Below are 16,998 nucleotides of genomic sequence, written 5' to 3'. Positions count from 1 at the left end.
ACACTGTTAAAAAACCCCCTACCCGCGTAATGGGGCGCTATTGAGTCTTCTACATAGAGAAGACTATTGAAATGGAACTGCTTAAACTCGTATCCAATGAGACTATTATTGAGGGGGGAAAAAAAGAACCAAAGAAAGGACAAAATATGTTGTGAATTTAGAATTATGAATAAAACAAAACTACATAAGAAACGTAAAGATTAATATAAAGGTGTATGAAGTAATAACTGGAAAAATAAGAATGGTGTGGTTGAATTTAATATATTTACATAAAAGAAAGAAAAAAGAAACTATGAGCACAAGCATTGAATAGGAATAAGAAAAACATATTAAAGTAGATATAATATCAATTTAATAACAACATTGCTTATGAAGATATGAATAACTAAATATGAAAGGGCTGGAATGATCAATTAGAAAAGAATTAAAACTATGAGAAGTCACATAGCTAGATAGCAATCAGAAAGAGTAAAAGTGATTTCACATTGATCAGAATGAATTAAAACAGACATGGAAGAAATAGCAAGCAATCAAAGTTACATATAATAGATTTCATAAAAATCAATAATTTGGATTTAGATCAAGTACAAAATTAAAAAACAATGACTAGTGTTTAAACTAACAGAAGTATGCAATTATAGCAAAAATACTATGAATCACAAACCAAAACAAAAGTTGGAAAGAAAAAACAGATCTCGGAAAGACAAGTAACTAACTCACATTGTAATTTTCAAACGTTGGGTTCTTCGCCGACGAGATTAACAAAGAATCATCTTGAAGAGTTTTAAAAAAAATAAGAGATATACAAAGGAAACATATGAACCGGCCACAAGTATAAATACAGTTTAAACCATCACAAGAGACTCTTTCAAGACTTCTAGGCTAGAAATACCTACGTTGAAGAAAAAAAGTACCTCCATGATCTCAATGCACAAGAGAACAGTGACTATTACAACTAATAGTGCCGCACATGGATCAAGGACAATACTAAGTCAAGCAATCGTATGGCGAGCAAGGAAAGCAGGTATTTTCTCCTTAACCTCCAAAAAAAAAAAAAAAGAAAGGCATGATTTTGTATTTGAACAAGAAAAATAAATTTTATTAGAAAGGATAAAGGCATACATTACTGAAAACAAACAGGGGAGAAGAAAAAAAGAGAAGCAAACCAAATTCCAATTATACAAAGCTCAACTATACTAGATTTGGAGTTGTCACACTAGTATTAGAGCCCAACTAACCTGCCAAGCAAAAGCACAAGAATGAACGGATAAGTACCATCTAGTAAGCCATCATAATTCATATATGACTGGCTGTACGCTTTTCCAATCCAGTTGAAAAGCCAAAGAAATTAAATAACAATAACAAAATGTTTTCTTGGAACAAAATTCAGATTGAGGGAATTTCCAGAGCTATAGAATCTGGCAAATCTCATATTTGCCGCTTAACTCATTCGGACATTCCGAAAGCGAACAGAAATGGAAGATGAAAAGTACAAATATATTTCAGACTCTTGTTCTCATAGAACCCGAGGCAGAGCACCAAAGCAGAGAAAGATAGAACGGTTGTAGATTGGTAACTATACACTTTCTCAAATTGGCATGCTACAACAATTTAGTGGTTCAATTCTGGGGAACAAGCAAAAGATCCAGTCATACATGACACACACACACACACACTATATATATACATATACACACACGCACACACACACTATATATATACATATATACATACATATATGAGACACATATAACTGGACCAAAAAAAACTGTAATCTTAAAGATTAATTGTTCAGAATCTTTGATCAAGTACACCAACTGGGCATACATATCCATTTTGAGCAGCGTTTCATTTATCTATTGAACCATCAGAGACCATGAAAAATTTAAATCTCTTGGGAATTCATAATTATATATTCCACTGAAAGAAAGCTCAAACACGTATTATTTTGCAAACCAAAACATGCTCATCAACATTAATATATCAAAAATCAAACAAAAAGAACCAGACTTTCTTATGCAATCCAAGAAAATAAAAGATATTGTTTGTCAAGAAAGCCATGCTTCAAAATAGAATTTCTCACCTGGTGAAGATTCCTTCTCTTAGAGTCCTCCCAACATACTCCTTTTCACTTTGACAAAGAATGATATCAATGTTTCACATAGAAAATAACAACCTGCGCAACAAGCATTCAAATCAAACTTCAGCAAACCTAATTTGTTCTTCGAATTTTCCTCATTTTATCTCTAATCATAAGCATTAAGAAAGAAACAATAGATATGAATGAAAAACCACCTAAAACTTGTTTTGAATCAAGGTCTCCCTTTCCACGCAAGCAAATAGCTCGTAGATCTAAAGAGAAATATGATTAGTGTAAAGATGGTAAAAACTGCACAATGAAGTTTCGAAATCCAGAAAACAGAGAGAAAAGGAAAAGAAAAAAAAGGGCAGTGCTTATGAAATGGTGCTCTCTTTAAATAAGAATTGGATTAAGGAACATGGGTTGTGTCTTCTTCCTCATCATCATCTTTGAAACCTCCAATTCCCCAGCCCTGATGACGACAGCGGCATTGAAGCTTTTTGGCACAGGCCTTGCGAGCGGCAATCAGGATCATAGAAATGGAGAGGAAATATTGGGATTTGCTCATAAAGCTTTTACCATTTCCTCTGAGATCTCCCTCTTCTCACAGGATTTGCAGCCGCGGAGACAATACCTCCACCATCATTCATCCAAAGCAAGTTTTAGAACCAGAGGGCAAGGGGGAAGAAGTAGAGAATGCAAGACGAACCTGACTTCAAAATACAATTATGATTTTGGTGGGATCATTCCAATAAATTATGCTTAAAATTCCGTAATCCACATTCTTCCGAACGAACGAAATCTTATACAAATGCAATGGTTAAAAAACCAAGTACAATATAATATTATTAGGGCAGAGAGGATAATATATGGTGCATATATGAATAAAGAAATCAAGAAAAGCACAAATTCTTGCAGCAACTACCAAGAAGGGGGAAAAAAAAACGGCATCACAGTTTGGAGAAGGTAACCTCGACTCCTTTGCACAACTAATATTTGAGAATCTAGAAATAAGAAAAAATAAGAGAAAATATTAGAACCAAAACAGAGCAATAAAAAACAAAATTTACAAACTGATCTAGGGACTATGAAAAGTATGTATGAAGAACATCTTCCACTCAATAGGATACGAAGAATAATAGGAAAAAGGAAAACCCTTTTCTCTAATAAACTTAACTGTTATTATTCAATATATTATTTTTCCTATTATTTTTCCTTTTTCCTATTCTTCTATTATGTATGAAGAATAATAGGAAAAAGGAAAAATAATATACTAATATACTATGATAGCACCCTGCCCTGAAATTTTACTGCCGTGTCATAATTCAAGAAAAATCAAGCAAGAAAACATGTGACTGAAAATTTTCAAGAAGTTACAAAAGACTCAAGTTGTCTCCATTCTTCAACGGAATTCATAAATAGGTATGCAGCTAATCCCATTGTTGTGCACTCCATCATCTCCATAGTGCAAGATTCTGTGATGATCCACATACCTTATTCGTAAGAAGCAAATCACATTAGTAGCCTCCACCAAGAGAAAGTTCACACACACACACCCTTTAGATTATGTACTCAATCATGCAAGATTGTGACGATCTACATGCCTTGTAAGAAGCAAATCACATTAGTAGCGACCATCTAGAGAACGTTCACACACAAAGACACAAATCCTTTAGATGTTCTGTTGGTTCCCATGGTTTGCCGACTTCTTGAGAAAAGACTAGTAATTCCTCTAGAACAGATAAAAATAAAGGCTGCAAAAGTAAATAAAATAAAATAAAAACTAATTGCAGGTGCAAGATCACATTTTTTTTATCGATTATGCACACCATCAAAGCACCATTCTTTATCTGCCTACCTGCCTGACCTTTAAAAAGAGAAGATACATTAATAATTACTACAAAGCACGTAGATCAAAACCTGATTAATAAAGGCATATGATAACTAAAATAAAAGAGCATTTGCTTATGATATCTTGTATGCTCAAAGAAACCAAAAAAGAAATGCAATTGGAAGCCTTGCAACTAGATCTCAGCAACATTAAAAAGCTTATTTAGTGACGCCAACATTGACTAACATTTGTGTCTTTCCAAAATCCTAAAAGTTCTTACTACAATATAAGTCTCAAGTATACAACTAGAAGCTGAATAGAAAAGAAAATTCAATAAAATTGAGATGGACTTTTGCGGGGGGGAAGGACCATATCCTTCCAAAGTAGCATGGAATCAATTACCTTAGTGCGCATCACTAGCAGAAGAAATATAATACAATTATTGGATCCGTAAATAAACTTGAACTTTACCCATTTGTTCCAGAAAACATGATCACTAAAGTTACCCATTTTTTCTTTTTTTTTTTCCGTTCCATATCTCTTTCTCTATATTTCTATTCTATTCCATTGCATTGTCATTTTTTTTTAATTCTTCCTCCTTTTTCCATTTCAGTTTTTTTATTCTTCCCTTCCTTTTCTTTCCACCAGTTAAAACGACGTGCTTGGCACGAATGAGACTGTGTAAATACTAAATTGAAGGCCTTCTACAATTTGCATGTTTCATCCTCTTATTGTCATATCTAACCAGAACACATTGTATGCTTTCTTGTAGGTGTTGTAATTATCACATAAACTACACAAACTTTTTTTTACAGGAAATTGTTCTTCAAAAAAAAATCTGAAAAACACCATCTCTTTTGTACCAGTTCTTATTATTGTAGCCTAATCATTCATAAATCATCAAAATGAAATGGAAGCACGTGATACAAGCGCTACAATCCTCAGATCATTTTTAAACTCAATCATACACCAATAAAAGTAAAATAACAAACCTATTATTTATAATAGTATCCTGCAAAAAAAAAAAAAAAATACCACAAATTAGACATAATGGTTCAATATTAACACCAAACGATGGAAGATTTATGATGCCAAGCTCATATATTAGGCCACTATTTATACGTTAAAAGTTAAAACTCCTACACTTTGAAGCATCACATTGGAAATTCATTGGCTCACCTGAAGTTTTACGCTAGTACTCCTCGAACAAATACGCCTGAATGGTAAAAGCAGTGAGATACTTGAAAAACCAATCACTAAATAGTATATTAGACAGATATAAACTAATAAATACTGCTTATTCATAGGTAAGCATGAGATTAAAATATGATGTTGGTGTCGAGATGCTTCCGTAAGATACTAAGAACAACAAGATATGCCACAACTAATAAGACACCGGTGTTACAGCTAGTGTAGAAAAGGAAATAAATAAAAAGAAACTTAAATTAGAAAATTATGTGACCAAGTGCATGGTCCTAAGGAACAGAACCCATTCCTTCAGGTGCTACGATAATAAATTCCTGGGTTTAGTATAAACCCATCTCCAAGAATGCTTAAGAACATCGAACAAAAAAAAATAAAAAATAAAGAATGAAGAATAAACATACCTCATCAAGCATTGGAAGAACACGCATTAAAACCCAAGTTGAAGGAGAAGGAAAATAAAAAGACCAAACACGAAGTAACATAATTTCAATTAGAGAGAGAGTGAGAGATATATGAGAGACTAAAAACAAAATCAAAATCTCATTCAACGTTAAGATAAAGTTGGAAAATTACAAAGTGACAAGCTTGATGACACATGTTTAGCCGTCCTGTTGGTCAAGTGTATAGAACATGAGCTCTGCTTCTTCAATCCAACTTTTTCACCACAACTAACGAAACCAAATTTCATAGAATCATAATTAATAAGAACTTTATGATTTGAAACTGCCATCTTTTCTTTCAAATGAAAAAACAAAATTATAATTGAACTTTATCTTTCTAAATTAACCTCAAGTTGTTCTTATTCACGTTCATTTTTCTTTTGGCCTCCTCAATCTAGTTGCCAACCAAAAACTTGTAATATCATAACCAAAAACAACATTAGAAAAAAAAAATTTTGATGAAACAACGTTAAAGATTAAGGCCCCGTTCTTTTCGCTGATTCGAGTTTAAATTCAAGTTTTGCTACAGTAAAAAGCTCTCAGAAACAATTACATCTAACTTTTTTGTTACAGTAAAAAACTCTCACACAACATCACATCTCAACTCGAATTAACGAACCGAACGGGCCCTAAAGCTTCCATAATTTCCTTTAGTTTTGTGAATGAAGAAACAGAGCACAAAATTTGGAAACCATCATAACTCAAAGAGATCAATCTCTTGAACCTTAATCAGCCAACACTAATAATTTGCTCCATCAAATTTCCCAATTTCACATTCCTTTCCTTATTATCTGAAACTAAGATAATGCTACGAAATAAACTTACATATGAATCTGAGCTCCAAAGGTCGAACATTGAGAAGTTCTCCGTTATTGATCCCTATGAACCAATAAAAAATGACAACTTTCTCTAATAATGGTCTCTCTCACAAGCCCAAAATGATGGCTCTTTGTTCATCCAAATGCATAGAGGGAGAGCACGAACAAAAGACAAAGAGAGGTGAAACAAAAGAAAAGAGAAAAAAGCCGGATGAGAAAAAAAAAGAAAAGAAACGACGTTAGAAAGCAAAGAAAAAAAACAAAAAAACAAAAAAGAGCACAAAAGGAATGACCTACTTCTCGAATAGTAACTAAAAGGAAACTAGCTTTATAAACCATAACAATTATTTCCATCTTTATTGCAATGTTCCCTTCAATATTGAGTTGTTAAATAGTAAGATCCCAGCCGCGAAAAAAAACACATAATTAGGGAATTAACTGAGTAAGATCTCTTAATTGATAAATTATAAGAGAGTGCAAGACTAGAAAAAAAACTCACCATGGCTGAATGGACCCTCAGGTGTTGTAAAAGGAGCTAAGGCCTGTTCATGACTCGGCCTAATCGGGGGTGCCCAAAGCCAACAAAATGAACCCAACCTAATATTAGAATCTCTTAATTGATAAATTATAAGCATGTAAGACAAAAAAAAACAAAAAAAAAAACAACTCACCATGGCTGAATGGACCCTCAAGTGTTGTAGAAGGAGCTAAGGCATGTTCATGACTCGGCCTAATCGGTGCCCAAAGCCAACAAAATGAACCCAACCTAATATTAGAAAAGAGACAAAAGGATTGTGAGATAGATAAGCCAGCGACTCACCAAAAGAAGAGTATGAAAGGCATTCAAGATTAGGGCAAAACTAAACCGTAGAGATATTTACCTCTTAGTGAATTCCACCGAGAGGAAAGGGAAACGCTAAAAATTAATAGGGGCAAGGTCTAGAAGAGCATTGAAGATAGATTTTTGAAATTCATATACTTTATGCTGTTGAGAATGGCAAAAAAAAAAAAGAAAAAAGAAAAGAGAACACAAAATTAATGGGTAGGAGAAGACAAAGGGAGAACAGCGACATGAACACCAAGGAGAAGAAAGATGAAGAGAGGAAAGCTGAAGAGAGGAGAGGATTGACAATCAAGAGGAAACCGATGAGTAATAAAGGGGAAAGACGATTTTTTTATTTTTTTTTCAAATCTCATCCGATACATGGTTGAAAAGCAACTCCCAAAGAACAAATGCTACATGAAAGAAAGAAAGGAGCCCACCTCCTGACTAAATTCAATAAACTTGGATTACCAAAGACCCTATATCAGTGTACCTGCCAAAAAACCTAATATTTCACTTTATCCCACAAAACAAAAATAAAAAATCATGTATTTCCTTGCTAGCCAAATACCTCAAAAGATTCATAGCGTAGCAACTTCCTAAAGACATCTACCCCTAAGACTAAAATTAGAAGGGAGGAACCACTCAATCAATTCCCTGTAGTTCCTAGGCAAGGCTCAATAGATTCCCAACTCTTTCAGCAAAAGCGACCAGATATGGAGTAAGTAATGACAGTGTTATGAGGAAATAGCAAGATCACATTTTATGAATAAACCACTTTAACCTAAGAATCTTCAATAAATCAACAGTAATACAAAAGCTCATAAAAAATGCCACATTATCACAAGTCAGAGAAGCAAAAAGAAATTACAATGTTCAAATATTAAAAAGGGAGAGAGGGAGGCAGAAATAGAGAAACAAATCACCCTTTTTCTAAGGAGGGTTGGAGTTCCAAGGGAAACAAGCAAGAACCAATGGCGAAGAGGCTTCAAGGAGGGCTTACAAAAAGGGAGACAAACATGAGTTACACAGTAAACATAGAGAGTCAACCCATCACCACACTTCTTTCACTTAACTTGAAAAGTACCAACTCAAATTCAATACAAGCCTGTTATCATTTCAACATACCACCAATCCCACCAAGCCTCTCCTTTAATCAGTTGAAACAGCGCAAGCAGTGTCATAATTAAGAAATAAAACAACACCTTGAAAAGCAAAGAACACAATATAGCAAGTAGAAAAATAAAAACAACAAAAGGAAACAACCTGAAGATTAAACATATGGCAAACAATCAAACAAAATTTTCATAAGACGAACGAGGACGATGACATTCACCAAAGCAGGCTAACGACAAGCAGAAGATAAAGAAAAATGTATAAATAAAGAAAATAACAAGAATGAATGCAAATCAAATGTCAAAAAATAAATTTCCAGGCTTTATGCTCTAGAAAATGGTTGCAAACAACAAGAGAATGCGCGAGAAAAAGAAAAGAGCAACAATGTGCATAGAATCGTAATACAGAAGAATAAGAAAACAATAAAAGAAGGATTTTAGCAAAATTGAAAATTAGGATTTTGGGAAGAAGCGTTTCATCTGCAGAGAAGAAGTAGATGGCGTACTTTTGGTGAATGCAGGTCATAGTGCTGCAATCGAACAAAGCTGGTGAGTGGCAGAAGAAATTTTCACTTTCAAAACATCAAAGATCCAACTCACAAATCAAAGATTTTGGCAAAAAAATTTTAAAATTAGTCTCATTCGCTACAAGAATCCCATCTTTTCTGCCCACATATACAATTTATAGTTTAAGAAACGCAAGTGCAACAAACAACAAAACAAAAAAAATTAAAAAACTAAAAGAAAAAGAAATCTTTATTGAAGTAGAGATCATACATCATCCACAACACTGTCAAGTTGAAGCCAGAATCCACATTTTCACAAGGAAAACCTTTTTCATGAAACAAAGATCTTGACACTGAACATATCAAAATGATAAGATATAGCCAAAAAAAAAAAAAAAACAAACAAACAAAAAGGAAAACAAAATAATAACTGAGAATGAAAGAGTCCGAAATATGGCCAACCAAGAAATCAACTTGCACGGTTTCTTGAAAACACCCAGCAAATAAAGCTGTAGAGAGAGAGAGAGAGAGGTGAACTTACATCAGCATACAACCACGCAATGGAGAAACTAGTTTCAAACCCACCAAATGTAGAAAAGCAAAAAGAGAGATCAAACACTCAATGGAGAAACTAGTTTCAAACCCACCAAATGAAGAAAAGCAAAAAGAGAGCACTCACCCCTTTTTTTTTTTTGAAAATCAAACCCTGATCTTTTTAAGGGACCCTTTCCCATGGCAAACTTTAGCCAACCATGTTGAGGAAGCATTTAACATTACCACCTAGAAAGTATTCAAACCAAACAACAAACAACGCAAATAAGATTCTGCCATTAGGACTCTGGACACACTTCAGTGAGATGAAGTTTCATTAAGAGAACAAAAAAAGAAAAGAAGGAAAAAAAATTTAAAAAAAAGGGCATCTGATTAGGAACATACCTTCAAAATGTGAACAGAGAAAACCTCAAACTTAAGCATTCTACAACAGTCCATAAATTAGTAGAGAATGCAAGACGAACCTGACTTCAAAACACAATTATGATTTTGGTGGGATCATTCCAATAATTTATGCAAAAAAAAAAAAAAAAAAAAAGGGCCTCACATTTTGGAGAAGGTAACCTTGACACATTTGCACAACTAATATTTGAGAATCCAGAAATAAGAAAAAATGAGTAAGCGTCGAAATATTAGAACCAAAACAGAGCAATAAAAAACAAAATTTACAAACTGATCTAGGGGGACTATGAAAAGTACGTATGAAGAACATCTTCCACTCAATAGGCAAAATTTGCAAACTGATCCAGTGACTGATCCAGTGACTATGAAATACTAATCCCCAAAGCATTTCAAGAAAATAATAGTTGTCAAGTGACAATAATGAATTCACCAACAAATGTCTAAAACAAAGAAGAAATTAGCGGTCTTTTTTTTTAGTATTACCTTCTCTTGACATTTTCTGATAATGAATGTTGAGTCTTCATAACCCCTCATTTTGGAAAGTATAAACACAAACAAAAAATAAAAAGAACTTAGTACGATCTAAATGTCAAGAAATAAACAGCGCAAGCAGCAAACTTAAAGCAAACTTAAGAAGCAAACTTCAATTGAACCAAAAACACATACAAAAGGTTACTATCCCATCCAATTCCAAATCAATCAAAATCATCATGCTCTTAATAAAGTTTGAGGTTGAACTTCATAAAAAATTTCACAATTAACCACCAAATTTTAAAAAATAAGAACAAGAGAAATTCATTAATGAACAGTACAAAGAACAGCACAAGAACATTTAATAAGTTCATATTTAGCGACCAAATTGTATTTAAAATGAATAAGATCCATTTGCAACAACCAAAACAAATATACTTTGAGATCGCAATTCCAGAAACATATATTCAGACTTCAATTTAGGAACAATTATGCCTCAGCACCCAATAATCATCGCACAAATTACATGAGTTGGCTTTAATGTTGTTACGTGAAATTCAAAATTTAGTAATTTATGATATCAACATTAATCAAGTAATAAATAGGTCAGACCAAAAATTTGAACTCTCCAAATAAAAGTTAAGAAGCAGTTATCAAAACCAGAAAACAGAACAAATGAGCATTCTCATCAATTTAGTATGGAAGGAAGAACTCACCAATGGTAGGAATTCTTGTGACGATCTCATCAAGCTTGAGATTGTAGAGAATGGTGGTCTTACCAGTAGCATCAAGACCAAGCATTAGAGATGCGAATCTCTTTCTTTGCAAAAAGCCGGCTGAAAAGCTTCGTGAATGTCAGCCCCATCTTCTTGCTTCAGATCCCTAAATATCCAAGCACCAAAAATCACTCGTATCAACAAAATGAAAACACTCCTAAAACCGCACCGAACCTATAAAAAGTCGAGAAATTGCCTCTTAGAAGAAATTTGTCTTGATTCTTCGACAGATCTGACAGATCTGATTGTACAGGCAATTTAATGACATAAGCATCTCATAGCCACAAATTGGACCAGCGCAAAACCCTGTGTCCCAACCATTGTCCTTCAAACAAGTCTCCCCCATAGAGAGTCGATGGTGAGGCGACCGTCGGATAAACAACCAGTAATCGGCGGAAGAAGGAACGCCCGTTGGGGAAATTGACGTGTTTACTTGTGTCTCTGAGGTTCCTTATTATTTTAACTAATCAAACACTCTACTTTCTTCAACCAATGAAATCCCGAACAATACTAAATACGTCAAGGCTTTTCAAATTCTCACAAGACCAAGAAGAAGGAATTCGAAACCCCTAGTTTCCCTTTCTTTTCGTGGTTTTCCCTCGGAGAACAAAGGCATAAAATTTGTATAAATTGAAAAAAAAGAAAATTCAAACTCAACCAAATTTAAATCAACCCTAATTTTACGCTTCAGATTCAAAAATAAACTTCTTTTTTCCTTCCGCAGCTAAACAAAATAAGTAAATCCACAGTCAGAATCACACACAACCATACCTGGACACCAGATTCGCAGGTTCCAATTACGGAGTTCTCGAGAGCCGTCTCCATGCTCAGCTTTCTCTTGAGAGGGTTCGACGACGGCAGTCGTGACGGGAGCGGGCTCTTCAACTTGGCGGAGGAGATCGCTTGTGAGTGCTTCGGAATCGGGGGCAATGAGATCGGATCCGACGGCGGAGCGTTCTCCTCGGAGCCCCTCTGCTTCCGCGACTGCCGGGGTTTGGCTGTGCTAGGGTTGGGCGAGGCCGGACACTTTACCGTCCTCTCCCTTAGGATTGCATTTCTTTGCTGAATGAAGTGGTTCATGGCTGCGAAAATTAGAGAGAGAGAGAAGAAACGGAGGAGAGAGAGAGAGAGAGAGAGAGCGCTTTAGGATTGAAATGGACGACAATAGATTCTTAGGAGAGAGAGAGAAGGAGAGAGTGATTGAGAGCGCTTTAACACATCCGATAAGTCAGTTCTTAGGAGAGAGAAGGCGAGAGATATTGAGAGCGATTTAACGGTTCTTTGGTCCGTTCATCGCTGATTCGAGTTTGTAATTTGAGTTGAGATGTGATTTTATATAAGAGTTTTTTATTGTAATAAAAAAGTTAAATGTGATTATTTATGAGAGCTTTTTACTGTAACAAAACTTGAATTCTAAACTCAAATTGGTAAAATGAATGGGGTATTTATTTATTTATTTTGACTTATTTAAAAATAAGTCGATTTTTTATTTATTTAAATCTCATTCGTTTTACAGATTTAAATTTTAAATTAGAGTTGAGATGTTATATTTTTTAAAAATTTTTAACTAGAGTAAAAATAATTTTTAAAAATAATCTCTTGATAAAACTATCAAATGTATTTTTAAAAATAATTTTTATCTGAGATTAAAAATATTTTTATTTTTATTTTCATATAAAAATAAAATCATTTTATAACGAGTCACCCCATATTTTTTTCATTTTCTGTTTTTAGAAAAATTTTGAGATAGTGTATTTCCTAACAAACACCTAGCTCTATTTTCACAATATTTTAGTTTCTTTATTATTTATATTTTTATTTTCTTTGGTGAATTATCACATCATTTTTGTTATTCTATTTGTTTTCATATTTTTTTTTGCACGTATCTAGAGAAAGAGTTATATGGACTCGTTCAGTTCATGAGATTGAGAGAGTTTTAATGGTTCTTTGCTTATTTATTTTTACTTATTTAAAAATAAGTCGATTCTTTACTTATTTAACACATTCGATAAATTGGTTCTTTACATCCAATAAGTCAGTTCTTATTTTCTTGCATATATTGGTTTTATAACGAGCTTTTTTATATATATTTTTTTTAAACGCAGCATTTATGGTAGACACCTTTTTTTGTCATACATGGAGAATAAGATTTTAATACCCTATAATTAACATCAACGGCTAAAGAGATCCACGTTGTTTCGTGGTGTTGAAACTCAAAACACCGTTACTGGTATTTTCAAGTTGCTATCCAACATCTAGGTTATCATCTACACTTCCTATAAAAATTTTTAGATGCACAGCCTTTGTACACATTCGTGATCATAACCGGGGAAAACTTGACCCTAGAGCTAAAAAATGTGTTTTTGTAGGATATGCACCGACTCAAAAAGGTTATAAATGCTTTGATCCAATTTCTAAGAAAATGTTTGTTACCATGGATGTAACTGTCGAAGACCTATGGTTTTTTAAAGTTAGGAAATTATCTCTTAAGGAGATTATCATTCTAAAAGTTAGGAGTCATCTCTTTTTTTATTCTGTTTTTAAATTTATAAATCCGGATAGAATGTTTGTTTAGGTCCGGATAAGGATGACTTAGAATCCAATTAGGATTTTATGATTAGCTTAGGTTTTCTAAGGTAGTTTTATGCCTATAAATAGCTTCTAAATTCCGCATATTAATAATAAGAAAGTAAGTTCTTTTTCTTCTAAAAAACTACGAGTCTACAATGTTCATTTAGAAAGTTGAAAATAATTCTTCGAATTTTATTTTGTTCTCTGTTTAAGGTGATATACTTGGAGATCATCTTCACCATATGAAAAACGATTGAAGTTGAGCTATAATAAGCATGAGGTATATCTTTAGAATTGTGCATTTTTTTTTCTTTTTTTTTTTTTTTGGTTCTTTTGATGTTCTTGTAGATTATTAATATCACTCATAGCTTGCATTGTTGCGTCACTCCATTTCCCAACTCCACAGCGTAGTTAGCCCTTGTTACCAACATTACATTTTAAGATTGTCAATATCCTATTACTACTAAGTATTATTTATAGCACCAATTCTTAAGCAAGCACCAATGCATCCTACAAAGTTAGTTCAACTTCAACTTTTTTTGTTCTTGTTTTTTTTATCCAAAGCAGTTAACTTCAACTTTGAAATTTATTTATTTATGTTTATTTAGTTTACATTTTTTTAACCCATCAACAACTAGACACTATGGATTTCATAGCTAAGAATTAATCCAAGTCCTAAATACCCAACTAAAATTAGAAAAAAAAAAAAACACACAAAACACTATTTCATCACATGAACAACCTAAAAAATTACACAAGTAATTTTAAGGGGAAAAAAAGAGTACCAATTGGGGTGAATGCTGGCCAAAAGCTGATTATCCTACGGCTCTAAAAAAGCTGGAAATAAGTCCCAATAAGACTTAAGCATAAGATAACTTCTTACTTCCTACTTATCTTTTATGTCCTCAGTTATTTCTAATAAATTTTATCTTACATTTTCTTATTTCTAACATATTATTATTTTTGTTCTTTCAGCAGAATGAAAGTTTCCCGCTTTAAAATTCACTTGTTATGTTTAGGGGACAAGGAGGACGTAACTCCTAAAATACCCACGTTTTTCCCAACAAACAATCTAAATACCATACTCATTTTAAATACTCCCAGATCTTTAGGTTAAAAATACTGTATGCTTCAGTCAGCCTTTTCTTTTCAAGATTTTTATCTATTATTTGTACTCTGTTACTTTGTACTTTATATCCTGTGCATCTCAACTCAAACACTTAACTCTTTTTTTTATTATTTTTATTTTTAACATTTCTTCTTTCTTTTACACACACACACACACACACACACACAAAATCAGCTTGCTTCTTCATTCTTTCCTCTATTTCTCAAACGTTGCAGCCTGGTTTCTTTCTCCTGTTCAGAGCTTCTTTCTAAGGTATTACCTGAATTTTTTTTCGCTAATAATGTTGCTCATGATCATATGTATACTTTATTTAAAATAAAATTTCTAGTTTTGTTTCTATGTTGTAACTCAAAGAATTATGCTTCCTTTTTTCATACAGAACTTTTAATCATTCATACAAGTTTCTTCTTAAAAAGAACTTTTGAAGTAAAATTTTATGATATCTTTTTTCTAATTAATGTTGTCTTTTCCCCGCGGAGATAAAACCATGGATGCAAATATAAACTAATGTCAGAGATTGTTCCTGGCCAAAGAAATTGGACTGCCAAAGTGATAGCAGCTGAAAAGTCTATTCTACGGACTGTATGTTTATGGACTCTTCTTAAACGAGCTAACATTGAGATGAAAACCTTTATTTTGGATAACAAAATACAAGTCTGCAAGTTAAACAAAATGACTGATATTTTGTTAACTTAAGGTACACAATATTATGTAATGAATGTATAAAATATTATACGATGCCTTTTCTTTTTAATCTTACAATAGTATATGATGTTTCTTTTTACATGTTTTACACTATGACAATTTAAATGACAACTTGATACGTGCAACGCACGTTTTGCTAACTAGTTGTATATAGATTTGTGGATTTAACCAAACTGATTCAGATTTGTGGTTAACCAATCGCATAGTTGTCACCAGAAAAAAGCAAGAAGCTATTGAAATCTTTTTAGATACTCTATTTGACGTTGAGGATTCTTGTGATCGCTCTAGAAATGTTGTTTTTAAGGAAATTTTTGCATTGGCAGACTAAAAAATGCAGTTAACTATTCCTTTCGTTTGGATACAACTACTGCAAGACTCCAGTCAATATTATTAATGTTTTTGTACTCCATATTGATTTATTGCAATTTGCAGATATGATCTTATTGGAGTCTTATGGTGTTATTCACAAAAAGTATGAATATAAATAACCAACTTCCTTGGCTAAGGTATCTACATTATTTAATCTCTACCTTTTTTCTCTCTCCATTATGTCTAAATTAAAATTTATTATTTCTCTAAAATTTTATTCGGTTCCGATAAAATTTACCTTAAATGGCTCTTTCTTTCATCAGCTTAATAGTGACTGAGTTTAGCTTTGTGATTAATGATATTCTTATCTTCATTAGTTTTTTAAATGAAATTTACAGTCAAGTCCAGAGGCTTTGTATTGGTTTGCTTTGTCACTTAGCATTATTGCTTAATGAAAAAGAACTGAACCAGGCCAGAGCATAACTAAACCTCCCCTTATAAAGAGGCTCGAGTAGAGCAAGTTCACTAGGTAAATGCCTTCTTATCTCTTCATGCTTCTAGATTCATCTATTTTCTGCTAGACTTGTTAATTATTTCCTCATAGTGAGTGAAACAGATGAAGGTCAAGTGGTTGTAAGCCATATTATGGTGTTGCGATAAGGTAAGTGACTCATCATGAACCACTTACCGTAATACGGACTTTTGAGACTTGCTCTTATTTCCTTTTATTAAAAAGGATGTTCTGTTTCGAATGACATGTTCGGACCCTGTACTTCCATTTATTGATTCAGTTTTATAAAATCATATCTACTAGGCTTTTCGCTAACTTTTTTATTTTTATTTTTATTTTTTTTATGTTTTATGTATTTAAACCCCTCTCAGGCGACACTAGAAGTAGTGCTGAGTAGACGGTGATAATCGGTGAGGAAATCCACTCAAGAATACAAGAAGCTGTGAAGTGTTTTCTTCATTTCCTCTTATTTTAAGGCATGTATAAATTATGGATTTAAATTCTACTAGACTGTGGTTGATGTCAGTTTTCTACTTTTCTATATTGTTTATGTATGCACAATGTGGAAACCCTGTGGATGCCAGAGGCTGACTTTTGAAATTAATTTGACCGTGATTGTGGTTTTGTAAAGTCTACCTCACTTTTTGTAAAACTCAATTTCCTTAAAATAGTGGGGTTTCTTTATAAATTTCTAAATATTAATCCTTGAAAATGATTTTTAACATTATTATATGTTTAACCACTTTCTTAATC

The 16,998-nt window shown here is 33.1% G+C and overlaps 1 protein-coding gene and 2 long non-coding RNA genes across 5 annotated transcripts; all 3 read right to left on the bottom strand.

Moving 5' to 3' along the window:
* Positions 1-703: 703 nt before the first annotated feature.
* Positions 704-3,227, bottom strand: LOC112091264. The gene is made up of 3 exons (XR_002902062.1): positions 2,296-3,227; positions 2,084-2,176; positions 704-1,040 (listed from the first exon to the last, which is right to left on the bottom strand). It is a non-coding gene; the product is annotated as an uncharacterized LOC112091264 (long non-coding RNA).
* Positions 3,228-5,719: 2,492 nt separating this feature from the next.
* Positions 5,720-8,158, bottom strand: LOC112091266. 2 transcript variants are annotated; one of them, XR_002902064.1, is made up of 6 exons: positions 8,125-8,158; positions 7,257-7,360; positions 7,047-7,141; positions 6,875-6,933; positions 6,383-6,504; positions 5,720-5,785 (listed from the first exon to the last, which is right to left on the bottom strand). It is a non-coding gene; the product is annotated as an uncharacterized LOC112091266 (long non-coding RNA). The 2 variants fall into 2 exon arrangements; XR_002902063.1 differs by lacking the exon at positions 5,720-5,785 and having other exon boundaries at positions 6,279-6,504.
* A 1,586-nt stretch (positions 8,159-9,744) lies between these two features.
* On the bottom strand, positions 9,745-12,124 carry LOC112091265 (kinesin-like protein KIN-12B). 2 transcript variants are annotated; one of them, XM_024164439.1, is made up of 3 exons: positions 11,792-12,124; positions 10,961-11,126; positions 9,745-9,835 (listed from the first exon to the last, which is right to left on the bottom strand). In XM_024164439.1, exons 1-2 carry the CDS (start codon positions 12,098-12,100, stop codon positions 11,100-11,102), a joined length of 336 nt encoding a protein of 111 aa, XP_024020207.1. In that variant the 5' UTR covers positions 12,101-12,124; the 3' UTR covers positions 9,745-9,835; positions 10,961-11,099. The 2 variants fall into 2 exon arrangements, with proteins under 2 accessions (XP_024020207.1, XP_024020208.1); XM_024164440.1 differs by lacking the exons at positions 9,745-9,835; positions 10,961-11,126 and adding an exon at positions 11,241-11,461.
* Positions 12,125-16,998: the final 4,874 nt, after the last annotated feature.

This window comes from Morus notabilis, unplaced genomic scaffold, assembly GCF_000414095.1.
Source record: "Morus notabilis unplaced genomic scaffold, ASM41409v2 Scaffold1851, whole genome shotgun sequence".
NCBI lineage: Eukaryota > Viridiplantae > Streptophyta > Magnoliopsida > Rosales > Moraceae > Morus > Morus notabilis.
This window is presented reverse-complemented; position numbering and strand designations above follow the sequence as displayed.